Source organism: Hibiscus syriacus, unplaced genomic scaffold (assembly GCF_006381635.1).
Source record: "Hibiscus syriacus cultivar Baekdansim isolate YM2019G1 unplaced genomic scaffold, ASM638163v2 tig00110879_pilon, whole genome shotgun sequence".
Classification (NCBI taxonomy): domain Eukaryota; kingdom Viridiplantae; phylum Streptophyta; class Magnoliopsida; order Malvales; family Malvaceae; genus Hibiscus; species Hibiscus syriacus.
This window is the reverse complement of record NW_024062895.1, coordinates 564,167-591,937: the sequence shown is the minus strand read 5'-3', so window position 1 is coordinate 591,937 and position 27,771 is coordinate 564,167. Positions and strand designations below refer to the sequence as shown.

At 32.9% G+C, this 27,771-nt stretch overlaps 5 protein-coding genes across 6 annotated transcripts; 2 read left to right on the top strand and 3 right to left on the bottom strand.

The window, feature by feature from the left end:
- The first annotated feature begins 227 nt into the window (after positions 1–227).
- LOC120144075 lies at positions 228–2,319 on the top strand. 2 transcript variants are annotated; one of them, XM_039158228.1, is made up of 4 exons: positions 228–328; positions 961–1,283; positions 1,482–1,616; positions 1,708–2,319. In XM_039158228.1, exons 3-4 carry the CDS (start codon positions 1,516–1,518, stop codon positions 1,829–1,831), a joined length of 225 nt encoding a protein of 74 aa, XP_039014159.1. In that variant the 5' UTR covers positions 228–328; positions 961–1,283; positions 1,482–1,515; the 3' UTR covers positions 1,832–2,319. The 2 variants fall into 2 exon arrangements, with proteins under 2 accessions (XP_039014159.1, XP_039014160.1); XM_039158229.1 differs by adding an exon at positions 552–762 and having other exon boundaries at positions 251–328; positions 961–1,616.
- Positions 2,320–3,201: 882 nt separating this feature from the next.
- On the top strand, positions 3,202–6,081 carry LOC120144094 (pheophorbide a oxygenase, chloroplastic-like). The gene is made up of 7 exons (XM_039158248.1): positions 3,202–3,656; positions 3,790–4,025; positions 4,117–4,243; positions 4,462–4,598; positions 4,997–5,156; positions 5,369–5,647; positions 5,726–6,081. Exons 1-7 carry the CDS (start codon positions 3,240–3,242, stop codon positions 5,978–5,980), a joined length of 1,611 nt encoding a protein of 536 aa, XP_039014179.1. The 5' UTR covers positions 3,202–3,239; the 3' UTR covers positions 5,981–6,081.
- A 241-nt stretch (positions 6,082–6,322) lies between these two features.
- LOC120144066 (probable histone H2B.1) lies at positions 6,323–6,789 on the bottom strand. The gene has a single exon (XM_039158218.1). The coding sequence runs from the start codon at positions 6,748–6,750 to the stop codon at positions 6,340–6,342; it is 411 nt and encodes a 136-aa protein (XP_039014149.1). The 5' UTR covers positions 6,751–6,789; the 3' UTR covers positions 6,323–6,339.
- Positions 6,790–12,630: 5,841 nt separating this feature from the next.
- Positions 12,631–13,738, bottom strand: LOC120144058 (protein SENSITIVE TO PROTON RHIZOTOXICITY 2-like). Its single transcript, XM_039158212.1, has one exon. It carries the CDS (start codon positions 13,736–13,738, stop codon positions 12,650–12,652), a length of 1,089 nt encoding a protein of 362 aa, XP_039014143.1. The 3' UTR covers positions 12,631–12,649.
- Positions 13,739–22,016: 8,278 nt separating this feature from the next.
- On the bottom strand, positions 22,017–24,849 carry LOC120144101 (superoxide dismutase [Cu-Zn], chloroplastic-like). The gene is made up of 8 exons (XM_039158254.1): positions 24,482–24,849; positions 23,867–23,928; positions 23,726–23,765; positions 23,532–23,627; positions 23,405–23,436; positions 23,187–23,262; positions 22,863–22,916; positions 22,017–22,269 (listed from the first exon to the last, which is right to left on the bottom strand). Exons 1-8 carry the CDS (start codon positions 24,741–24,743, stop codon positions 22,244–22,246), a joined length of 648 nt encoding a protein of 215 aa, XP_039014185.1. The 5' UTR covers positions 24,744–24,849; the 3' UTR covers positions 22,017–22,243.
- Positions 24,850–27,771: the final 2,922 nt, after the last annotated feature.

Here is a 27,771-nt window from a genome sequence, read left to right as displayed (position 1 = left end):
TTTTGGATTCAAATCCAAACCAAATTAATTAATTTGAACTATTTATTCGATTAAAATATGGTACAACTCAAATAACACAAATTATTTAGTACAGAAAGTAAAAAATTGTTCAATAATTTTCAAACTGAGTCCGATTTTACTTTGACTTTTGGGTTAAGATCAGTGGACCTTGGTCCAGCCCATTTTGTATCAGCCTCAGATATGACTGTCTTCTGCAACACATACAATGCTCTACAGTTTTTACAAGAGCCTCAGAATTCATCAAATTGCTCTTTTTCCTTTTCAGTCGAATTGAGGGCGGCATAACTTTCCGATTAATTTCTTTAAGGTAACGAATTCCAGATTCTATAACCATTCTCTCGTACGTGTTTCTCATTTCTGATTTAACTTCATCATTAGAAAGCAATCATTTTCCCACATGGGACTAGGATTTCTTTGAATTGGTGTTTCTTTTGTTTCAAAATTTACATTTAGAAAACCGAGAGAAGCAAGTGGAACTAAAGGTCTTGGATGCATTGTGATTGAAATCTCCGACTTTTGGGTCTATTTAGGTTATCCCAATTTGCAATTATGAAAGGGTGGTATTGAATTCTGGGAATTATGGTGTACATAGTTGCTGAGGCCACTTGTCTTGAACTCTTTATCATACACGAGCCTCCTTGAACTGAGAATCGAGAGTTCCGGGGCATGTTGGTTTTGATCATTTGTAAGAATCCATTGCTGACTGGAAAGTTTTGTGCTTTACTTTCCTGTTGGTGGTAGGTAAGTGTGGAAATTGCTCTTGAGATCGAACTTGGCAATTCTAGATCTCTTTTCGACCCTCATTTTCTGGTGGTTCGAGCTATAATCTATAATTCAAGAATATTGTTTTCGTTTATTTACTATATAGAATGTATGAATTAACATGTAGAATTTCGTATTGGTATTGGAAATGTCAATAAGTTGTTTAACATGTTGTAGGTCTCCCTCTTGTTGAAGTTGGTTTAGAATCACAATGTCCCGAGCACGGAATGTGTCCCGAGCACGGAATGTCATGGTTGCTTCTGGGTTACTAGCTTTTGGGTCTATTTAGGTTATCCCAATTTGCAATTATGAAAGGGTGGTATTGAATTCTGGGAATTATGGTGTACATAGTTGCTGAGGCCACTTGTCTTGAACTCTTTATCATACACGAGCCTCCTTGAACTGAGAATCGAGAGTTCCGGGGCATGTTGGTTTTGATCATTTGTAAGAATCCATTGCTGACTGGAAAGTTTTGTGCTTTACTTTCCTGTTGGTGGTAGGTAAGTGTGGAAATTGCTCTTGAGATCGAACTTGGCAATTCTAGATCTCTTTTCGACCCTCATTTTCTGGTGGTTCGAGCTATAATCTATAATTCAAGAATATTGTTTTCGTTTATTTACTATATAGAATGTATGAATTAACATGTAGAATTTCGTATTGGTATTGGAAATGTCAATAAGTTGTTTAACATGTTGTAGGTCTCCCTCTTGTTGAAGTTGGTTTAGAATCACAATGTCCCGAGCACGGAATGTGTCCCGAGCACGGAATGTCATGGTTGCTTCTGGGTTACTAGCTTTTGCCTCTGCAGGCTTAGCGTTCCCATTTTATATGGCGTAAGTGTAATTCTTTCTCAACAGCAATGCGTCGTTGAGAGCTATATAGTTATCAACTTGCTAAAATTGAATAATGATTTGTATCGTCCAGGACATCTAGGAAACCTGTGGATTCATCTAAGCCACTTCCTCCGCAGGCCACTTTTCGAGGGCCTTACATAAACACCGGTTCACGTGACGTCGGGCCTGATCACCAAACTCACCCGAAGAAATGATCCTTTTGTGTTGAATCAACTCCTGTTAGCTGTAAGTTAACGCATGCTCCTTTGTGTGCTACGTGAATTGGCAATGTGTATGAAATTATACTATTGGGTGCATATGTGGAGGCTGACGTAGGAATTTACGTTGCTTCCTGCAGCGGGATGAGTGTGAGCATGAAAAATTTTATATTGTACAAAATCAGATATGAGAAAAAATGTTGTGCTTTCTCGGTGGAAATCGAGGGCATAACATGAAAAGGAAAAGAGCTGAGGGTAATACTTCGTTTTGCTTTTATACTTGTCAATTTCTACTTTGTTTGTGTTCGATATGTTATGGCCGCGACTTGTTCATGATAGTATGTTCTCATCTAGTTGATTTGGCTATAAAAACTTTCTTCTAAGTTTCTTTATTAAGCCTAAGATTTGATAATTTATTGCCTTCTGGTTGGTTGCCTGTACTTCTTGCATCTTTATACAGGGTGGGAGTGGCCATGGCCCCAATTTTTTAAGTTTATGCTAAAACTTAAAGAATTGAGGTTAGTGAAATTTTTTATTTTCTCATTTATACAATGGGTAAACTACACTAGTGGTCTGTTATGTTTTTAGTCCGTTCAATTTTAGTTACCGATTCAATAAAAGATCGATTATGGTTTATACACTATCAATTTAATATATTTTGGTCTCTTAGTCGTTTTGTCGGATGTCTAAATTGGTATCTAAAAGTAAAATAAAAACTAAGGGACCACACATCAGACCTTAAAATTGCACTTTATATATATATATATATGGAAATGATCGACTTATATCTAGTGTAAAACTTTTAGTTTTATACCTTTTTAGGATAGTTGGATGAGGAAAAATCGAAAACTGAGATTAAAAATAAGAAATGTAAAAATATTCACTAAAAACAAGAAATTAAACTCAACCTTTGCTTGCCTCTCATAGAAGAAGAATAAGAACTTTAATCCAATAATCTAAATAAAAAATCTAAAAAGATATATTTTATAAAACATGATTTTTTTTACCGATCATATCACGTAAAGCGAAAACATATTATATAAAACGTGTTTTTTTTTAAAAAATATATATATTTTACAAGACACTTTCGTTTTAATATTTTCTTTTTTATATATAATTTTTAGAAAGAATTATAATCTTAAACCAATTTCTTTATATATTTGAATAATAAAAATCAATCTAGCAAAACAAAAGTTTGCGTGTGTAATCATACCAGCTAGAATTGCCACGTTGCGTGTGAATACAAGCATAGTTTCGTATTGTCTTTTTTGATTTTCCTGGTCGCTAACACGAGTTCAATGCTTCCACTCAAGCTTTGTTTTTTCCATTCATCTTTGATTTTTCTTTCAAGTTTTAATTCTCTTCCAAAAAGAACCAAAGAAATCAGATAATATTAAATTAAAAAATGGCAGGGTTTCTTCTAGCTACCATCCCTACATCCAATTTGGCTACTCCTTTTACAACATCTTCGGGAAGCAAAACCCATCCTTTTTTATATCCAATGAAGAACCTTGCTTCCACAAGATTCCCTAATCTTACACCTCTACACGTGGCAACCTCTCCATCATCAGCAGCAGAAGGAAATTTAGATCAGAAACACGAAGAGTTTAGTGTAAGAGATGAATTCGGTGAAGAGAGTTCAGAGTCTAAGTTCTCATGGAAAGATCATTGGTACCCGGTTTCCTTGGTTGAAGATCTGGACCCATCTTTACCCACACCGTTTCAGCTTCTGGGTCTTGACTTGGTGCTTTGGTTCGACAGAGGAAGCAATCAGTGGGTTGCCTTTGATGATAAATGCCCCCACAGGCTTGCTCCTTTGTCAGTAAGTTTCGCAATTCTCTGTTTTCTATTTTCTCCAGATCCTATTTGCTGCTTTGGGTGTCTTGAATTTGGCTATTTGTAATTTTGTATCAGCTGCTAATTGAGAATTTTCTGGGTTTCTCTGAGTTTTATAGGAAGGGCGGATAGATGAAAATGGGCACTTGCAATGTTCATATCACGGATGGTCTTTTGCTGGATGTGGATCTTGCACTAGGATTCCTCAGGCTGCGTCTCAAGGTCCCGAAGCTCGTGCGAATCGATCTCCGAGAGCATGTGCCACTAGGTTTCCTACAATGGTGTCTCAAGGCTTGCTTTTTGTTTGGCCTGATGAGAATGGACAGGAAAGAGCTGGTGCTACCAAGCCCCCCATGTCAGTCATTTGCTTCTAGTTTTGTTATCTGTTATCATACCAGATTGTCTAGGTGAATGTCTTGAAACATCATTGTTGTATGTGTTTTTAGGTTGCCTGATGACTTTAACAAACCCGAATTCGCAACTGTGAACATTCAACGTGATCTGTTCTATGGTTACGATACCCTCATGGAGAACGTCTCCGATCCTTCCCACATTGATTTTGCTCATCACAAGGTGCTTTTACTAAACTTCATAGGATTGTAATAGAAGCTCCATTATGGTATGGTTGAAAGATACATCACTTCCTAGTGAAACAATTGTTGTTTATGGTACATGGTTCTTTAGGTACTGTTAGGCATTTTCATTTCTCTGTAATTGTTTGGCAATGTGGCTCTTTAGGGGTTGTAATGTTGTTTTATTCCCGGGCAACTTTTGTTCTCCGTTCAACACAGGTTACTGGGAGGAGAGACAGAGCGAAGCCTTTGCCGTTTAAGGTGGAGTCTAGTGGCCCTTGGGGATTTGGTGGATCAAATGAGGGTAACCCAAAGATCAGTGCCAAGTTTGTTGCACCTTGCTATTATATGAATAAGTAAGTTCACTGACCTTATTTAAAGTTTGAATTTTTAATGCTTTTTTAGAATAGTTTCTCTTATGTTTTACCTAAAAGTTTCAGGAAATTTGATATTTGGATATCGGTGTATAACTTATAGCAAATACCATGGACCCACTGAAACTTAAGTAAAGCCGAATGCATCAAAGATTATTGACAAGAGCTTGCCTTTCAATTTTTAACTGTTTACTTCTATTGTTCTTTTCTCTTCCGATTCACATCTTTCATGCGCATAATCAATGTTTTTTTGCTATGATGACAAGGTTCCTTTGCCATAGACTGCAACTTATTCGAGGCCTTATAGTCTCTTGTAGTATTGTTCTTTAAGTTTTGCAGTTCTTTCAAATTTATCGTACTTTTGCTATCTTACCCTGCAGAATAGAGATAGACACAAAGCTTCCAATAGTTGGTGAGCAGAAATGGAAAATATGGATATGTTCATTCAATGTACCCATGGCTCCAGGGAAGACACGATCGATCGTTTGCAGTGCACGAAACTTCTTCCAGTTTTCCGTGCCTGGGCCTGCCTCGTGGCAGGTGAGCACTATTTCATTTTGCTTCTTGTACATGTGTTTGTTGGTTTGTATTCAATGTTCCAGTTATACAGGGATACTAAACTGAAATATGGAACCTGAGGATTGTTTCATCTGTCGGCTTGCTTTAGCTGGCATGTAGGTTCCTAATTAGAGTTTTCCTATGCTTCATTTCTGCATAAACTGTTGTCACTCATTCGGGGCTTCTCGTGTCAGATTGTCCCTAGATGGTTCGAACACTGGACATCAAACAAAGTTTATGATGGAGATATGATTGTACTTCAAGGCCAAGAAAAAATATTTCTTTCAAAATCAATGGAGAGTTCCAAGGACATCAATCAGGAGTACACAAAGCTCACATTTACACCCACACAAGCCGATCGATTCGTCTTGGAATTTCGGAAATGGCTAAGGCGACATGGAAACAGTCAACCGGAATGGCTCAACACCACCATCCAACAACCTCTCCCGTCAATAGTGTTATCAAAACGCCAGGTATTGCCAAACTCATAAATTCACTGATATACAAACACCAGAGCATGGTCTTAAAAACATTTTCATAATCATTTGTAGATGATGGATAGATTCGAGCAACACACACTCAAGTGTTCATCATGCAAACAGGCTTACACGTCATTCCAAACATGGCAAAAGATCTTAATCGGTACAACAGTTGCATTATGCGCTTCAGCCGGCATCCCATCTGATTTCCAGCTCCGGGTTGTTTTAGCAGCGCTTGCAGTTGTTTCGGCTGGTTTGGCATTTGCATTGCATCAACTCGAGAAGAACTTCGTTTTTGTTGATTATGTACATGCTGAAATAGATTGAAGCAAGTTTGAAACCAAAACATTGAGAAATTTCCGGTGTATGTACAACATATTTAGAAAGGTCTAATTACAGATTGAATCCTTCTGCATTGATATCTGAAATTTCCTTTCACTGCAAATTAAGTCTTAGGCTAAGGCGTAATTTTTTCATTATTAAACATAATTAACTGGATCTTTATGTGATTAAATAACAGTAAAAGATCAATTAAGATAAATAACAAAGATCTAACCAATTCACAAGATAATTAATTTTCCATTGAAGTTCTGCGAACTACAAAAAGAACCACAAGAAAACATCCTGTAAATCTATTGATTCTTACAACAAAAAACCCTTGTTTTCATTTTTAAGATAATTTGAAACTAAGAACTGGTGAACTTAGTAACAGCCTTAGTCCCTTCCGACACGGCGTGCTTGGCCAACTCCCCAGGCAAAACCAATCTGACGGCGGTCTGAATCTCACGGGATGTAATGGTGGGCTTCTTGTTGTAACGCGCGAGCCTGGAAGATTCTTGAGCAAGCTTCTCGAAAATGTCGTTGATGAAGCTGTTCATGATACCCATTGCCTTACTGGAAATACCAATATCTGGGTGGACTTGCTTTAGGACCTTGAAGATGTAGATCTTGTAGGTTTCTACGCTCTTCTTGGCTTTCTTCTTCTTCTTTTCGCCGGCTTCTTTGGGCAGCTTCTTCTCGGCTCTTGGCTTCTTCTCAGCTGGGGCCTTCTCGGCTGGCTTTTTCTCAGCTGGCTTCTTCTCGGCTTTTGGGGCCATTGCAAATTTTGATTTCAAAGCGGGAACAAAGATTTGTTAATACTGAAACTTGTGATGAAGGGAAACTGTATGTGAAAAGATATATATAGGGGAGGCGGGTGTAATTTTATTGGCTGGTTTTGGTATGCATGGATCAATGACGTGGAACGTTTTGGCCGTTGATTTTGAGTGGATCGCTCCTTGCTCGTATTTTTTTTTATGTTTTAAGGATTATTTTAGAGCGGAATTTTTTTTTGAATCTTTGTGTTTCGCGGGCCATCAAACTGTGGGCAGTAGTTTTATTTGTTCACGTGCGTTTAAATACTACCAATTCAGTTTAAATTTTATTTACGTCCGATGGGGATACATTTAAATTTATAAATCATATTTTATATATAAGTGGATATTGAATATATATATATATATGTTAATTTATGATACGTTTTAATATTATCAATTTATCAATGAGGTCGAATTTGAATAATATAAATTTAAATTTATTAATATAAATTATTTTTTAATTTGATTACTCGTATTCAATTTATTAATCAATTAATTCAAATTAAGTATTGCAAAAATATTATTATAGGGATGATCCTCTAACCTAGTTTGTTTTATTCATAACGTCAATACTGAAATTTTTGATCATATTTAAATAATCTAATGTATTATACTACTAGATCAATTGATTGTTGATATTATCATATATTACTTGATATCAAATATAATTGATAATTTGTAAAGATTAAAAAAACTAATCATCACCATATTAAATAATTAATTTCATATTATTCGGATTTATATTGAGTAATATATTTTTCTTTGATGATCTATATTTTAATAATACTATTTACAACATGTGTGTGTGATTTTGTTGGGATTTCGATGAAGCTCAATTGAACAACCGAATAATGTGCCAAGAGGGGTTGAAGTGGATTTTTGAGATTAGTTTAGGGATTAAGGAGATTTAAGGATAAGAAAATTGATGCACAAATATTTATAGTGGTTCGACTTATCAACCAAGTCTACATCCACTACCTTAGCTCCTCACCAAGGATTTTCTAACAAATTAACTAATTTGTTCTTTATTTTTCCAAGACAGAGAGATAACCTTTACATATCCCTATATTTTCAATGGCTAAGATATAATCACTTCCCTTTTTAAAGGTTAAAAGATATGTAAACAAGAAAACGTCACAAAGTAGGTGTTTACAAAATTAAGCTCACAAGAAAACACTAAAAAGATTTGCAATGTGCTCAAACACACTAATATTTACAAGAGAAAGGAAAATAAGATTTCAAAATATTTACAAGAGAAAGGAAAATAAGATTGCAAAGCTCTTCTCTCGTGTTTGATTGCTTGGATAGGTGTTGTGTAACCTTCTTTAAGTGTCATCAACTTGTTTATATATGTTGGAATGAGTTTGTTGTCGTTTCTAACTGTTGGGGATGCTTTGGAGCCGTTGGAGATTAATTTTCTGTAAAATAAAATTGCCCAAGACAAGGAGTATCGATACTCCTTTAATGAGTATCGGTACTTCCTTTATAATTTCTAAATAAACTAGTCGTTAAAGACCGTTGGGCTTGAGCAGTATCGATACTATGTTTCATGGTATCGATATTATTGTGTAAAGTAGTATCGATACCTATTTCACATTCTGTAATTTTAGCAATTTGGAAAACAGCTGGTAGTATTGATACTGCCTAGAGAGTATCGATACTTCTCTTACCTTTGGTATTGGTACCACATGAACAGTATCGATACTACGTACCCTGAAAAACTATTTTGTGCTCAAATTCTCCTTTAATGGACTTTGAATTATTTTTTAAAACTATTGAACAAATTCAATCAAGTCCAAAAAACATTTTTGCCTTCAATTTGTTATATCAAAATATTATAAAACATGGTTCAACAATCTCCCATTTTTTATATAACAAAACATTTGAAAATTTGTTTTGGCAAAACTCCCCCTCAATAAAATATTTAATGAAAAAGAGCAATATTTGGAAAATATTAAAGCTCCCCTTTTTCATTTTTGAAATCGAATTTTTCAAACCTATAATCCTCTCCCTTTTTGTTATATAAAAAATAATTCAAATTTAAGGTTCAAAAATAACAATGGAGAGTAAGTAGTAATTTTAACATTAAAGTCATTTGAAAAATCAAAAACTCCCCCTAAAAAACATTTCAAACAAAAATTTGACTTTAAAAGCTTGACACTTAAAAGACATTGAATTTCAACAAAGATGAACAAGCATGTTAGTAGCACATGAAATTCAATATATTCAAGTCTAATATATTTTATGCAATATCAATTGTTGAAATTAAGTGCATGTGCATAAAGCTATCCAAAAATGTTATGCATTTGAAAAAATTGATATCAATTGTTAGAGAGATATCTTTTGCAATAAATCACGTGCATAAACATTTACGTTAAGGTCAAAAATAAAAATTTGTAAAAACAAAACATTAAAACCAATTTTGACCAAAATTCATTATGATGAACAAACATGTTAGGTATGGCTCATAAATATATCAGGTTTTTTATTATAAATAGAGATGTAACTTAAACCTATGAGACATTGAATAAAACTTCTAGCGCCGTCTAGGCACCGACGATGTAAGCACACTGCTGAACCTCGTTAAAAATTCTTGTGTTCTTTTGTTTTTTTTACCCGATTCTTCAACAAAACATTTATGAAAAATCTTTAAAACTTTAAAAATGTCCATCATAACATATTTTTAACATACATGAGATAAAAAACATAAAATCGTTTAAAATCAAAACTCATGCATGTTTAAACCAAATGAGCAACCAATTATGCAAGATACTCAAAATAAGCTTAGAGGTTACCCACTCCATATCAAGTATGGCTAGAGCATTTGAATATCTTCACTCTCATCACCATTGCTCCCACACACATACAAGAGACATTTATTTGGATTTTGGTATCCAAATTGCTTTGGATCCTTGAACATTAGTTTCAATGCCCCTTGTTCCTTTAGGAACCCATACTTGTCTAATTTTAAATCGTTTTCATTTCTTTAAAGGACAAATATATTCCTTGTGACCATGATAATGGCAATGTGAGAATTTTGCCATTATGAAACTAGATGAATTATTTAAAATGATTTATTTTTCTTTTGTTAAGTATTCAAGCTTAACTTTTAAATTAAAGCATTCTTTTTTAAAATTTTAAAATTTCACTTTTGAAAGCTCTAAATCAAATTTCAAAATTTCATTTTGTATTTAAAAATCCAATTTTGTTTTCAAAAGAAAATCGTTTTCAACTTTAAATTTTGAAATAATTTTCTTGTATTTGGAGTTCATGGTCTTAAACTCCAAAAAAAAATCATCATATGCGTCTTGTAACTCATCAAAAGAATATGAATCAAATTTATTAGAGTTAGAAGATACCTCGGGCTATTCAACTGCCATTAAGCACATTACCTTTGGTGATTCTTCTTTCTTGTCACCATGAAGTTCTTCGAGCTTATTCCAAAGCTCCTTGGTATTTGAACAAGAAGAAATGCCTTCATAGATATCAGGACCAAATGCACAAAACAATATGTGCATGACCTTGGCATTTTGTTGAGCTTTCTTCCTTTCTTGGTCACTCCACTCATTCGTCTTATTCTTTGGATAAAAGTAGTCGTTCTTGATCATCTCTCATGCATCAAGATAATTATATTGGATGAATAGCTTTATTAATTTCTTCCAATGACAGTAGTTGGCTCCATTGAAGTATGGAAGCTTATCGATCGATTGGGAGTCTTCCATGTGGAACGAGCCGGAGGTGGAAGCCATTTTCTCGGTTGCTTAAAAAAATGGATAGAGCTTCTTCAAGGATCGTCTCAAGGTTGTTAGACCTTCTAACGAGTCAAGCTATGATACCAATTGTTGGGATTTAATGTGCTAAGAGGGGTTGAAATGGATTTTTTAGATTAGTTTAGGGTTTAAGGAGATTTAAGAATGAGAAATTGATGCACAACGATTTACAGTAGTTTGACTTCTCAACCAAGTCTACATCCACTACCTTAGCTCCTCACCAAGGATTTTCTAACAACTTCACTAATCTGTTCTTTCTTTTTCCAGGACAATGAGATAGCTTCACAAATCCCTATCTTTTCAATGGCTATGATAGAACCACTCTCCTTTTTAAAGGTTAAAAGATATGTAAACAAGAAAATCTCACAAGATATGTGTTTACAAAATTAAGCTCACAAGAAAACACTAAAAAGATTTGCAATGAGCTCAAACACTCTAATATTTACAAGAGAGAAAAATAAGATTGAAAAGCTTTTTTCTTGTGTTTGATTGCTTGGATAGGTGTTTTGTAACCTTCTTCAAGTGTCCTCAACTTGTTTTTATATGTTGGAATGAGTTTATTGTCGTTTCTAACCGTTGGCGATGTTTTGGAGCCGTTGGGGATTAATTTTATGCAAAACAAAATTGCTCAGGATAGAAAGTATCGATAATCCTTTAGTGAGTATCGGTACTTTCTTTATAATTTTTAAATAAACTAGCCGTTAAAGATTGTTGGGCTTGATCAATATCGATACTATGCTTCATGGTATCGATACTATTGTGTAAAATAGTATCAGTACCCCTTTGAGTATCAGTACCTATTTTGCATTATGGAATTTGAGCAATTTGGAAAACAACTGGTAGTATCGATACTACCTAGAGATTATCGATAATTCTCTTATCTTTGGTATCGATACCACATGAACATTATCGGTATTACGTATCCTGAAAAACTGTTTTGTGCTCAAATTCTTCTTTAATGGGCTTTGAATTATTTTTGAAAACTATTGAACAAATTCAATCAAATCCAAAAAATATTTTGTCTTTAATTTATTATATCAAAATATTATAAGACATGGTTGAATAGATTACAATAGAATTACGACATACACCTTAAAAAAACTTATAAATTATTCGATACATATTTATACATAGTTTGATGGTGTGACTAAATCTACTATGCTTTCAAATTCTTTCTTCACAATCATATAACACATGAACAAACATAATACGTCCTCAAAACATTTACATCAAATTCCAATATTTTTGGGGGTAAAGTCTAAATAATAACACACCACAGTGGATGCCAGTCGTCACCTGGAAATATATATACATGAACATAAGCAGCATATGGTTAAAAACTTCTTGAAACCTAATTACTTATAACTTAATTTTTCTTCAGGGTAAAGCACTAGTAAAAACTCAACCACATCAAGGATATTTTGTATCATGCACTCTTTTACACTAGAGCAGTTTTCCTTAAAAATATTTGTAACCTTAATAATCATTTATGTGTTAATTAGTTAAACGAGATTAACTGATGATAATGGTAAAACAAGACACATATTGTTTATTATTAGAATTAAGAGTTTAATGTTTATGATTAGGAAGGATATTTAGGGTTTTAAATTTTATGATTTTAGGGTTTAGAAGCAATAAGTTTAAAGTTTAGCATGATTTAAGATTTAAGTTTTAAGGTACAAATATTTATTATAAACTCTCGTAAATAAACTAAATCAAATATCTTAAACCCTAAATCTAAACTAACCCTAGATCATCACCTTAATCTTAATTCCTAAAAATATAATTCATATATCTAAAATCCTAAACCTCACTTATAAATTTTAAGTGCTAATTATGACCTAAACCCCTAAAATTTCCTTACTAGTATTGTTGATTTATTTCATTTAACTATTCAACATAAAACATTAGGATAATTAGGGTTTAAAAGTGTTAGAGTGTATGATATTAATTAAGATTATTTTTATAAAAAATATATGAAGTATTATATTTTAAATGGAAGCCTAAAATGTTAAAGATTTAGCAACATTAAAAAAGAATATACATTAAATAGAAGAAGAAGAAGAAGCGAGTACTCCATGTTACCTGTATTATCTTGTTGAAGTGTTGGCATAGTTTTCGAACTTTCCTTGCGTTGGCAAAACATTAACACTAACTGGACTGTGCCCGACGAACAAAGCAACGTGACCCATCAGCTTATCTTTCCTCGAAAACGTGGTTCCGCAAGAACATCGCCACCTGAGATCACCACAGTGCTTCTCGTGAGTACGGAGATCCGACAGCATCGAGAACTGCTTCTGCTTGCACCGCTTGCAAACGTACATCTTAGGACAATGGCTCCTCTTGTAATGATTCTTCACGCAGATCATGGATTTCAAAGGTTGGAACTTGGCATGTCTCTGGTTCCACCTACAACCTTCGTGAGGACACGAATATTTCTTCGAACAGTTTCCCCCGCCGCCGCTATTGCTTCCCCTCATGGGGTTAAACAAAGCAGCGTTGGTCTTGTACTCATCACCATGAGCTCTCATGTGCATTCTCAGATTCGCATCTCGTTTGAACCCTTTACCACAAACGTGGCAGTAATGTGCGTACTTAGCTAACAGATCATCTACTTCCAATTCGACAATATCGTAATTCGAATCCGAAATATTCCCTTGCGACCCTTCGCTGGTTTTGCTTCTTCGAATCATTTCAGCCGATTCTCGCGAAGTTCGGTTGTCATCGTTGTTATTGAGATCATACCAACTAGATATTTGATCATTACTAGGATAAAACTCACAATCATCGCTAAAGTTTAGTTGTTTAGACATGCCATTATCGTCTCTACCATTGTCGTTACCTGAAATGGTTCCAAGAGACATTTGTTGGCAAACTACTATCATGGAAGACGCTGCTATGATGATGTCTTGAACCAAAGAACCCATGCTTGCTATGGCTAAAGACCTGTTTGACTCAGGGTGGACTCGATCCGAGGATTTTAAGATGCTAACAAGTGATTCAACCTGAAGAATTTTATCTTTCAAGATGGAGAAATTACAGAGGAGAGAGCTTGAACGAGCCTGATCTAATCCTGAACCAGGAAATGAAACATTAATATTGTCTTGATCAGCCATGGGATACATCGGCAAGCCCTGCGGCGCATTGGGGAAACATGAAGTACTCACCTCCAAAATCATTTTCAAAAGCTTTGGCTACTATATTGGATCAATTTTGGATTTTGAGTCGGATCGTGTTTTGCTTTTCATCTTCCTCGGAACTGAGATTTAATGTTTCATCGTTTGAGATCGGTTGAAAAAAATATACGGTTAAAGACAAATGGAAGTCAAGTCTAAGAGCATGTGTTCATCCCCACTTAAGACCTCACTCAGATACTTACACTAATTTATCTTCAGCGGCTATTATTATTGCAAATTTTTAATAAAGAAACGTTGAAATGATAATTATATTTGGCAGGAAAATATTATCTTAATCCATGTAGGACTTGTGAGATTGTATCATGCCATACTCTTAATTTTCTCCATTTTCTTGGATTTTTATTCCGGGAAACCAATGTTTCTCACGTATTTAGAAGTTGAAGTAATCAAAACCCTGTTGGATAAGACTTGGCATCAGTCATTTGCTCTATTTCCTCGGAAATTTCAATGGGTAATTAAATAAGTAATTAATGAATAAATTCATGGTTCATTATATGGTTATAACTTATAAATGAGATCAGAAAAATTATGAGTTATTCTATTAGATCAAAACTCGATTAATATTTAATTTGAGTTTGAATTCGATTCGAATTTTTAACAAGTTTAAATAAAGTACTTGATATTCGACTTAAAAAGTTTAAAAGCAACTCAAAAAAAATATATTAAAAAAATATTTAAAAAATTTAAATTATTAATAATATTAACATTAATATATTTTTTTTAAGCGCAATATAAAATTCTCATGTATTTAAGATTTAGGTCTGAATTCGAGTTTGAGTTTTAACTAAAATAAATCTAAGATTTTTTTTTTAACTTCAAGCTTTTTCGAACTTCAATTCATAATTTTGAATTTGAGTTTCAAACGCCATTTTAAAATTTTTGAATCAAGTAAAACTCAACAATATTCGAACTCAGTTCTACTCGTTTACGGCTGTAGTTCAGTCCATCAATCCATCATGTTTCGTATGGCTTTTTTTAGTGCGTAACTTATTGAATTGTTGGTGAGGTTGAATACTGGAACAAAACATTTGAATTGAAAAAATCAATCCATAAAAAATTCTGTAATAATTCCTTATAAAATAATCCATAAATAGTTCCTTAGGACCATCAATCACAACTAGATTCCCAGTTATTAATCGCTACTTCTCTCCCAAGTACCTAACCATCCTCTCTTAACTCTAATCATTGTCTGACTCTCAACCTCCATACCTATTCCATACAACATTACTAATACTTCAAGTTGACTAAAATACAAGGATTACACATAGAAATTGACCTATCCTTAATTGCATGCATAAAATCTGAAACTAATTGAGAATAAAAAAACGAAGTAACATTTGAAAGAAAAATTCTGTCGAAATAACACTTGTCTGGTCAATGGCCACGTTACGTGAGAGAATTGAGCAATCACTTCATGTTTCGTAAGGTTTTTATAATTCCAAAGGGGGTCAGAAAGCATCTCTTGTTGTTCTCATGCCGTCTTGTATATATTGCCCAACTTTCTTTCTTCTTTATCGAGGTGATATTTTGGGTACGGGTCCTTGATTTATTTTAAATAAGTTTTGTAACTGGTAAACGAAGAGCAATGTTGTGTGGTGGTTATCACGTCAGTCTTACACACTGTAGGTCCCCAGTTTGATCCTGGGCAGCAACAATTATAGTTTCTTTTTCACCCTTACCTTCGTGAATGAAAGGCAGCCATCAACACTAGTAACCACTTACTCAAAAGTTATTCAACTTGAACATGTACATCATCAGAAATCAGAACTCTTGGGAGTAAAACAAGAAATAATAATTGATATAATTTTATATATCTGTAAAAGTACAAGGAGTTGAAAGTTGAAACAGCACTAACTGTGTAATTCACTTTGATTTCATGATTTTATCTTCTTTTTTCAGTAATGACGATCTACCAAAGCTGGTGCGGAGAAAGCAACAGCTTGTTGAAACTGTGAATCTCTGAGATCGCCTTCTGGTGCTGGAAGATTAAGATTCAACTTTAGATTCTCATCTTTTTCTTTTTTTACTTTCCCTACCTCCTCACAAATTATCATTTGATCTTTAGGGGCTAGAAGTGTGTCATTCTTTGCTGGTCGTTCTTTCTCCTTGTCATGTTTGTCATCTCTTGGCTTTTTTTGAGAATATGGAGTAGAAGATGAGGAAGGATTTGAAGGATTACCTTGGTAAGAGGATGAAATACCTTGGTTATGTTCTATGAATTGAAATCTCCTTTGGATTTGTGCTTCGATTGTCATTGTTTTCTTTAGTGTATCTTCAAGGTTTTCGTACCCCTGGAGATCAAGAAGATCAGTGATGTTTAAGTTTAAGTCGACGACGAATCTTGACACGGTGACCTTTTCTTTTTCGGTTATGTTAGCCCTATTGAGTAAGGACATCATCTCCTTGTAGTAGTCTTCAACTGAACTTCTACCTTGTCGAAGTCGGTGTAGTCGTAGTTTAACTTCTCGTGTATAATGTGCCGGTAGGAATCGCTTCCTCATGGTTTGTTTGAGGTCGGCCCAAGAAGTGATTGTTGGAATTTGAAAGTTCTGGATCTTTTTCCTTGTTTGCATCTACCAAGTTCGAGCATATCCTTCGAATTGTATGGTGATGAGGTGAACTTGTTTAGCTTGGGGGTAGTCATTGTATGCGAACATGAGATCAATTTTTCCTTCCCATTCGATGTACCTGTCTGGATCGTTGTCTTCTTTGAAAGACGGGATCGTGAACTTTGGTTTTGTAAAAAGTTTGGGTGCTTGGAAACGTGATTGTTCTCGCCCGGGTACCAAAAGTTCAACATTGTTTGGTCTTGGATTCTGGTTTGGTAGATCTAGTTGTGGTTCTTGTCGTTCTTTCACAATTTCATCAAATCTTTCAACTTGAGTCGTGAGTCGGGCAAGTGCGACTAAGACAGCTGTAAGTGTCTTGTTGTTATTGTCGCCCATCAAGTCACTCCAAGAAAGTAACACAACGAGAGGCGAGTAAGCTGATCTTGTACTCTTAAAAACTCACTTTACCAAGTAGTCTTCCACAATTCGTATAGGAGTTTGATTACTAACAAAGGCGATAAGAAAACCTAAAAGTTCTAAGAGGCTAAACAAGGGGACTCCAAGAGAGCGAGAATGCAAGGAAGGAAGAAGTATGCAAACACTTTAATCCTACTAACACAAGAAAGATAATGTGTTAGATAATGCAAAAGAACAATAAAAAGGAAAAAAAAAAACCTAAAGCACTAAAAGTCAAAGAAAAAAAAAAGAACCAAACCAGAAAACCTAGAAAATACTGGATCAACTTGAGCAACGTTTTTGAGGGGGTTACCGGTGTCCAATAATTTTGGAAAAATTCTTGAATGTCTTTCGATGCGTCAAGAAACCACCTGTAAAATTTTTGAACCAAATACCTTCAGTAGTATCCAGTAGACTCTAATATCAATTGATAGGGAAGCGGTGGTGGGTTAATGAACGTTGCTCTTGTTGAAGAATCAAACCTAAAATGCTCTAGACTTGATGAAGAACAATAGGCAATGAATAGGGAAGGTGGAGGCAATAGTTAGGGTTCTTTAGGGTTTCTTTTAGGTGCTAGAAACAAGATAAGAAATAAGATTAAAAAAAATAAAATAAGATAAACAAGAAATCAAAAGATCTCCCTTATGAAGGTGAACGGTAAAGATGATTGATGGCGTGAATGAATATGTGGAAAATCGATGAATAATGTCCTATCGATCCCTCCTAGTCGCAATGAAAAGGCAAACACGATAATATGGCTCTAACCAACCCTCATAGTCGCGATGAAAAGGCAAATTAGAGTGTGAAGATTAATCTCCCTCACAATAACTTGAAAGAACTCAAGGAGAAGAAGCTTCGAAGGCACGAGGCAATCAACAATTGCAAAAACGAACTCTTGTTGTATTATTAATCAAAGAAATCTTCGAGACTTTGTTCTTCTAATAGGTTCGAGTAGAAACATTAGTCCAAAGAAGCATGTATTATAGACTCTGGTGCATGTATCAAGTGGGGAGAGGCTATTTTAGACAACAATAATAGGAATAAGCAAATACCTAACGGAGACGGGGGACTAATATTACCGGGAAAATAATGCAAAAAATCACTATTGGTATTAATTTTTTACTGGCCCTTGGTAACATTATCCATCCAAACATGGGTATATTCAGTTGGGAAAAAAACATTCCCCCATGAATGAAATATACCGTGAACCAAACGAGACCTTAGATTAAAGCAAAGATGGTTAAAAAGCATGGGATGTCATGTCTTCTTAAGGCCGTTTGGTTCAGGGTATCTCACATTACCGAAGGAATGAAATGTCATTCTCCTGTTTGGTTGACAAACATTCTCAACCCGGTAATAATTTATTCCCAACTGTGGTATTTTGGGGGTATATTGCCGGGAATGTGATTACCCCTTCCCTTAGGTATTGTTACATTCCCGGTGTTTTGGACTAAAATACCTTTATTTTTTTTTCAAAAATATCCTTCTACTTTCGTTGAATAAAAAAATTATACGAATTTTAAATTACAAATTTATCCTAAAACTATTTTAGATTTACAAAAAAAAAGTCCATAATTAGAATTTTATATAAAGTTCAGGGGTTAAAGTAAAATTTTACCCATTCATTAAACCTATTTATCTTTTCAATTTTGTAAAAAAAATTATATAAATTATATAAATTTAAAATTTTTAAAGAAAATATATAAATTAGTTATAGTAAAATTATAGTAGAATTCAACTTGTTAAAAAACAAATATATAATAAGGACAATTTGGTAAAATATATATTCCAATAATCTTTTATTCTTTTAACCAAACAATGTAATCTTATATCATGCTAAACGAAACAAAAACAACAATGCAAAATTTCTAGTAATCTTATTCTCGCCGGTAATCTTATTCCATTTGATAATCTTATATTCCGTGAACCAAACGCACCCTAAAAAGCAAACTACCACCACAAAAAATATCCATTTCCTAAATGATTATGGTTACTTTTAAGCAAACCAACCCCCTTTCTTATACAATACACACACACACATATATATATATATATATATTAAAATGAGATATTATAATTGTTATTATATAATTTGATTATTATTATTATTGATCTCATTAATTACATTCACAATTATAATAAGAACTGCATTCCTAGTAAATGAATAGGTGATTTTCCCCAAAAATCACCCTCAGCAGCTTTATTTCCCTGTCAGACACCGTTCAGTCTTTATTTCTCGATCTAACACCATTTGTAGGAAGGTGCGACCCCTACACCGCGCCTTACGCTGATCTGGCACCACGTGAGTAAGGTGCGTCCCTGCAACGCGCCTTATGAAATGTGTAAAAAATTTGGGTGTCATTTTTGTAAATATTTTTAAAATGTGTCTAATATATAATTAATTTATATTAGGGTGATATTTGTGTAAAAACGTCAAATTTATTTCTTTATTTTTTGTGTGTGAAAAAAAACTTTATACATTAAAATCTTTAAATATTCTTTTACAAATTATTTTATAACTGGACAAATTTTGATTTTTACATGAAATTACACAATACGTATAATCTAGTATATGAAAACTTTGAGGGTAAGTATTTTAAAATATGAATAATTTTATAAAAGTTTTATAACTAATATTTCTTTTACAAAATGATGATGATGATGATAAATATTTTATAATTTAAAAAATTATAAATTTCATATATTTTTAAAAAAAATTTATTAACTTTTAAAATTAATTGTTTAAAAATATAAAAAAATATTAAAATAAACTTTTAATTACAAATGACTTTTGTAATAAAAATCACTCTACTTTTGATTTTTATGTGTGCGTGTGGGCAACTATATTCAACAGAAAAAATTGAAAAAGAAAGAAGCTTATACACAGGAGAAAATGATGAGACAAAACAATTTTTGTGAAGATTGAGTAAAAAAATCAAATCTTTGATCGGATATTTATTCATGGTACAATTGAGTTGATATTTAGATAGCAGTAAGATAATTTTGAGTTATTGACTTTGTACGATCGAATTTTCATTCGATTCTTGTAGCTTTCCACACCTACGACTGTTTAACAATCATAAACTTGATTTTAGGTATTGAGAATAAAGTATTTTAAAATTAATTATTTATAAATATTAAAATAAACTTTTAAATACAATTGAGAGATCAAATGAATTATTAATTATTAATTATTATTTTTAACAATAATTAATAATGTTTATTCATTTTTAATAAAATTAAAATTTAATATTTATTTTATATTTTTTAAAATCAATACTAGAAAGAATATTTTAAATAAAGATGTGATATTTTTTAGCTTTATATTATATTTTTATTGAATTTTATTCACTTTTAATTCTTTTTTATTGTATTTTTATTTATTTTTAAAAAAGTGAATAATAATTCATTTGATATCTCAATTGTAATTAAAAATTTATTTTAATATTTTTATATTTTTAAACAATTAATTTTAAAAGTCAATAAACATTATTAACTGTTGTAAAAAATAATATCACATAAAAAATAAATAGATAAAGTTGGCGTTTTTACATAAATATTACCTTAATAAAAATGAATTACATATTAGGCACTATTTTAAAATTATTTACAAAACTAACACTCATGTTTTTTACACGTTTCACAAGACGCGTCGCAGGGGCGCTCTTTACTCACATGACGCTAGATCAGCGTAAGACGCGGTATAGGAGCCACATCTTCCTGCAAAGGGTGTTAGATTAAAAAATAAAATTTAAACGGTGTCTGACAGAAAAATAAAACTGATGAAAGTGATTTTTGGGGAAAATCGCCAAATGAATATCTTAATTAGATGTCCTACCCAACAAGTAAAAAAGGAACACAACACACGCAGTTGCAAAGGTTTCATTGTCAAATGGGGTTCAGAGGATGTTTATTTCACACGTCATAAAAGTACATAACAAAGGGGTTTTCTTTTCCTATGTACAAATTGGGCTGATGATATTCTCCCCCACTGTATTCATAGAATCAACTGGTTTCGTGATATAACAAAAATTTTGATTCAAAAGCTGAAAAGTATACTTATCATGATGGAATGCTAAATAATTAGATATAATAAAAAATTTCACAAAGTGATGTCTGTCATGTGACCGGTAAAGGAAAAAAATGAATAACAATGGAGTGGGGACTACTTTGAGTTTATATAAAGACTCGCAATTAATATTTTATTTAAATTTCAGAAATTAAAAATAAAAATTAAAACTTTTCATTAACGTACCACGTCATCAAACTAATGGCTCCATTGATCAAAACTTAATAAAACAAATAATGTAAATATCAAAATTTAAGTTTTTTAGATTTGGTAAGCAAAAACATACAAATATAAAAGGTAACTGCCTATTTCAGTAATTTACCCATATTTAAAATTCTTTGATTCATCCATTTAATCAGTAATTCTACGGTACCTAATTTAAAGTTGGAAATGGCGAAAATAGACACAATTGAAAATAAAAAAATATATATTTTAGGTTAAAAGCAACCTGTTATATTTTTCTTAACATTTTCAGCTAAACTTAAAATGTTACAAAATAGGTAACATTTTCAATTACCAACAAAAAATGACATGAATAAGATAAAATTTTAAGTTCAAGTGAAAATGTTAAAAAAAATAACATTTTAGGTTCAACTAAAAATGTTAGGAAAAAAAATAACATTTTAAGATACGTCCAACCGAAAATGTTATGTATTTTATTATATTTTCGATTGCGCCTACTTCTGCTTCTTTTTAACCTTAAATTAGGTTACCTTTATATCATATTTTTAATTATACTTATTTTTGTCGTCTTTAGCCTTAAATTAAATTATCGTTCCTTAAACTTTTTCATTTATTTTAATGAAATTTCATATGATTTGACATCTAATTGAAACAATGTGAGAAACAAGCTTAAGAGTTGAATAAGCTATATTTAGTCAAATTATAGTTCTGGCCCGTGGACTGCACTCAAATTTAAAATTTATTTTCCATACGTTAATTTACATATTTTGTCAATATTACTAGTTAGTTGAAATATAATTCAATTAAAATTTGGACATTTCAGGACACATTTCCAACTTAGAAAAAAACAAATTGCGTGAAGCTTAAATCCCAAAGACCAGAATCATAATTGACCCCAAAATGACATGTTTCAACTCGCAAAAGCAGTAAAATTACTAATAAGCACCACCACCAAATTTTATTAGCTAAAAAAAGAGAGCATGTTTTACGTCTACAGGTTCACAAGCCATAACACATGCAACTAACTTATTTTTTTTATTGCATAGGGAATACTGATCGACAAAGATAATAAAGCTCTGCAAATGTTGTTCCACTAAAACCTCTTGTCTGCACAATCTCACATAACAGGCTATCAACATTGAAAGCAAACATCACATGCGCCTCTATAAGAGAAGCTGCCAACACCAACCAACAAATTGCACATCTTCCAACTGGTGCTACTGAAAAGATTTATTCCGGAGTCAAGCCGACAACTCCTGCAAAGAGGTTACCAGAAAAAGAAAACAAAGTAAATATGAGAGGAACTTATGAATTCAATATAATGTTTGATGTATGCTGGAATGAATTTTGACATAGGCATGTCAAAGATATGGTACAAAAGATCACTTAGTCCAACATTAAAACATTCGATCCCCATGTGGCAGAATCAACAATACCGTGTCCAACATAAAGCATATAGATCATTCACCACATTCATTGCAAAGCCATGGATGTACACGCATTTTAAACAGTTCAAGAGTCCATTGGATGGGTGGATGGATGGAATTGCACCAATCTAAAGGATCTAATAGACTAATATACTACAGAGAACAGTTTGAATCAAATGCATCATTGTCCCCTCGAGCAAAATTTAGGCTTGACTGATCCAATAAAGGGTAAAACATCAAAATAAAATGAAGGCCACTGGAAACTGGAACAACAAGCGGCAGTGTCCTCCAAGTTTCTAATGCACATTTGGCTTAACTAAAATAAATTATGCTCAAAACAAGGATCAGTCTGGAAAATGTATGAATTTCTTGTCTGCTCTGTAAACATATAGGCATGTAGATAAAAGTACATTTGCACATACCACATGCCAATCTTCCGCCAGCGTTGCCAGTGGTTAGACTAAGTTCATGTCCACCTGCAGATGCACGATAAAACATAAATATAAGCAAAAGGAAAGTAAGAAGTAAATAAGATGGAAATTCTGAAACCAGAAAGCAAAATATGCCCCGACTAACAGTATCAACTATGATGAAGCATGCATGTAAGTTAAAAAAAAATGTATTCCTATAACCAAAGTGCACTGTCCGAACAACATAAGAGCCACTACATGTCACTCTCCTGTTCACAACTTATGAGGGTACTTAACTCGTTAAGGAAAAGTGAGAATTGCAAGCCAAATACTTACCCTTTCCAAGATCATCCTCAAGCTCATGAACCACAAATGCTCTTCCAACGACTGCATTCGGGCCACTTAGTGGTATCTGCTCAAGAGAGCCAAAGTTTAGTAACAGAAAAGAAGACATTATCTAGAGCCGCTCACACTGAAAAAGGAAAATTCCATGCATAGAAACACAAGAATATGCTTATCCACGGGAAAAAAAAACACAAGTTTCTGAGAATCACTTGATTGTCCATAATTGTTGCCTCTGCCACTCCTGCATTACCAAACATTAGCCAATGAATCAATTTAACAGGTGCAAAGACAAATTTAAAAAGAAAAAAAAACAAAGTAAATCAAAGGATGTATTACCATCAGCATTAGCAATTATGTTTCCCAGGTCACCCGCATGGCGTACTTCATCCTCAGGAGCACCATGTGTCATGTTGTTAGGATTGAAATGTGCTCCTACCATGTAAAATTTTCAAAAATAAAGGATTTATGTATAAACAAATTGAAACTCCATACCAACAAACGGCATCAGACTCAAATGAAATAAGTTATACCTGTTGACATGCATCCATTTGTTGTGTCACCATACTCATGCTACACAAAAGGGGAAAAAAGAGATCAAAATCATGTATTTAAAAGAGCTTCTTTGTACTGAAATACACCGGAAACAAGCAGCTAAAGCCGAAAACACTCACTAGGTGGAACCCATGAGGCCCTGGAGTAAGACCGGTAATACGAACATTCACAGTTGTAGGACCTATTCATTCACACAACAAGTAAGCATCCTCAGATAATAGAAATATTTGATTCCTAAAAGGATAAAAGACATACAAGCTGAACTTTTTTTCTTTTTTAGCTTCCTTATTAAACAGCAAAGACAGAACATAACATTGATTTTATTTCCTAAAATATGTTCCGGTCTATCATTCATTGCAAATTGAACTTGAACATTAAAAAAATAGCATTTCATGTCAATATCACCTTGAAAAACCAGAACAAACCCCAAACTCGAAGAAACCTTGGAAATGAATTTGCCAATAAGAAAAACCCCTAAAGGAAAAATGTACCCAATTTCCTTTCTTTTGCTTCTTATCCTTCTCAGCGGGAAAGTTTTACGTGCGTAATCCTTAATAAACGGTTTACATAGCTGTATATTAAGGTAGAACTTCCATTCTCAGCAAAAGAAGGAAATCCAAAAACGAGAGAAAATTTCCCCATTAAAAAGCAACAAAACCAAAACCCAAATCACAAAATGCATTAGAAAGTTAATAAATGGATCAACAGTGAGGTAATAAAAAGAAAACACTGACCATCATCTTCCTGGGTCAACGTGACAACGCCTTCAACTTTAGAATCACCTTTGAGAACAGCGACTGCTTTCTTAGTGACAGCGAAAACAGAAAACGGCTTTTTGGGGATAGAGGCGGAAAGGGAGAGGGATTGACGGGGGAGCTTGAGAGAGACGCCGCGAAATGAAGAGAGAAGAACCGGTGGGTTTGAAGGGTTAGTTGAGTAAGGAAAAAGGAGAGTGTGGTGAGATGGGGTTGTTGCGAGAAAAGCGTGGGCTGCCATGGCTGCTATTGTCGCAGCTTGCAGTTGCTGAGAGATGAAGATTATGATAATGTGAGCTGAGGTTGTGGTGGCTGAGTTACCCGTGAGATATAGCTATAGAGTGTACAAAGCTGGTTTTATATATGGCTGGATCTGTTGTGGTTCAGCCCTCGAATCTTCTGAGCTGAGGGGACCGGTGCGGTCCAAACACGAGTAAGAAGTGAAACCCTCTGGGTTTTTTTATTATTATTTATTTTTGGGTAAAGTACGCAATTAGTCCGTGGGATACAAGGTGTTGTTTTGTTAAGTATTTTAATTATTAAAGTTATAAATTAGTTCTTAGGTTATAAGGTGTTTTGTTAAATCTCCTAACTATTAAAAATTATAAAATGATCATAAGTATTTCATATGTTCTAAACTCGTTATTTTCTATTAAAAATTTGATGTTGATCTAAGCTGGGCATTAACTTATTAACTGAGATATGATAAAATATGGTCATATAATCTCAAATGACTATCATATCACAATTAATAGCTTGACGTCTAGCTTTGACGACTATTAATTATTTTATAAAAAAAAATAATTTGAAATATATGAATGGTCAAGTAACAATTTTATAATTTTTAATAGTTAAATACTCAACAAAATATCACCTTATAATCAATGGGTCATCTATGTTATTTTATCTTTAATTTCTTTTATCTCGATAAATGGATAAATTTATCATTTAATTTAATCCTCAATTTTTTATTTTTCTAACAAAATGATTTTATTTAATAAAAAATATTATTTAACAAATAATTAATGTTTATTTTTAAAATGATATTTTTATATATATTTAATTATCAATGACATGTAATGTTATAGGAATCTTATTTCGTCTAAACTAACCTTACGACCTAAATCTAAATCCCTAAGGGTGCGTTTGGTTCACGGAATGTAAGATTACCAGTGGGAATAAAAGATTACCAGTGAATAGGATTACTGGGAATGTTGTATTTTGTGTTTGGTTGGTTTAGCAAGAATGTAAGATTACCGTGTTTGGTTAAAGGAATAAAAGATTATTGGAATGTATATTTGACCAAATTGTCCTTATTATATATTTGTATAATATTACAAATTGTAAAATATTTATATATTTTCTTTAAAAAATTAAATTCATAATATTTATATATTTTTTTTACAAAATTAAAAATATAAAAAAATTTAATGAAAGTGTAAAAAAAATTTAATCCTTGAACTTCATATAAAATTTTAATTATAGATTTTTTTTTGTAAATCTAAAATAATTTAAGGATAAATTTGTAATTTAACATTCGTAGAATTTTTATTATTCAATGACAGAAGAATGTTATTTTTGAAAAAAAAATAAAAAATTAAGGGCATTTTAGTCCAAAACGCCGGTAATGTTACAATACCTAAGGGAAGGGAGGTAATGACATTCCCAGTAATATACCTTAAAAAATCTACTATTGGTAATAAAACATTACCGGGAATGAGATTCCCAGCCAACCAAACATGAAAATGTGAGATTCCCATCCCATGGGAATCCCACAATCCTTGAACCAAACACCTCCTAAGGGGGTGTTTGGATGGGGGAATGTGGGATTCCCATAGGAATGAAATCCACATTCCCCCATTTGGTTAGTCCGGGAATCTCATTCCCGGTAATGTAAGATTATCAATAGTGGATTTTTTGTGGTATATTACCGGAAATGTCATTACCTCTATTTCCTTAGGTATTGTTGGATTACCAGTGTTTTGGACTAAAATGCCCTTAAATTTTTATTTTTTTTCCAAAAATATAATTATTCTGTCATTGAATAATAAAAATTCTACGAAGGTTAAATTACAAATTTATCCTTAAATTATTTTAGATTTACAAAAAAAAATCTATAATTAAAATTTTATATGAAGTTCAGGGGTTAAAATAAAATTTTACCCTTTCATTAAACCTTTTTTATATTTTTAATTTTGTAAAAAAATTATATAAATATTATGAATATAATATTTTAAAGAAAATATATAAATATTTTACAATTTGTAATATTATACAAATATATAATAAGGACAATTTGGTCAAATATACATTCCAATAATCTTTTATTCCTTTTACCAAACACGGTAATCTTACATTCCTGCTAAGCCAACCAAACACAAAATACAACATTCTCAGTAATCCAATTCCCTGGTAATCTTACATTCACGCTGATAATCTTACATTCCGTGAACCAAACGCACCCTAACAGCAAACCCGATTTACTTACCATATAAAATTATATACATATAATATTAATGCTTAAAGTTTTGGATTATCAGCAAAGCCGATCACCTCTTCGGTGAGGCCTGAATGATATGAAAGCATACCCCACAGGGTTTGGGTACTTGGATTGGGCTTTGTGGTTTTGGCCCAAGTGTTAACTTAAAAAGGACTTGTACAAGGCTATCCTTTCACACAGACGAGATTGGACCGCCACCATTTGTACCTCACTTACTGTTAATAATATTTTGCTCTCTACTTCCAAAATTAATACCCTCTTTGGACGAGACCAACTCACGGAGGAGACCGCGGGATGGGTGGATTAAAATAAACACGGACAGTGTGATGGATACTGTTGAAAATCATGTTGCAGTTGGGAGTATATTTCGATGATGATTGGTTCTGGATTTTCACGAAATATAAGGAAATATTCGGTGCTGAATGTTGAACTATGGGCGATATCAGATGTTTTTGGGCATGTACAGAGACTTGTTGATGTACAGAATTGGAATATGGTAACATAGAATTTATAAACGGTCTTTCGAAATCAACATCAAAACATCAAGATAATGTTTTTACAACTCCACCGGTTCAAGTGCTGAAACGCTTTCAAGTGGTTAAACAGCTTAGTGTTTTAGAAGATATTTAATTTCCTGTTCTATTTCAAGTGGATAAATTTCTAATTAAACTAAATTGATTAAAGTAGTAAAAAGAGATAATTGATCAAACATTTACGATTATACTTTCTTTTAATAATATGAATGATTACAAGATAATATCTACGAAAA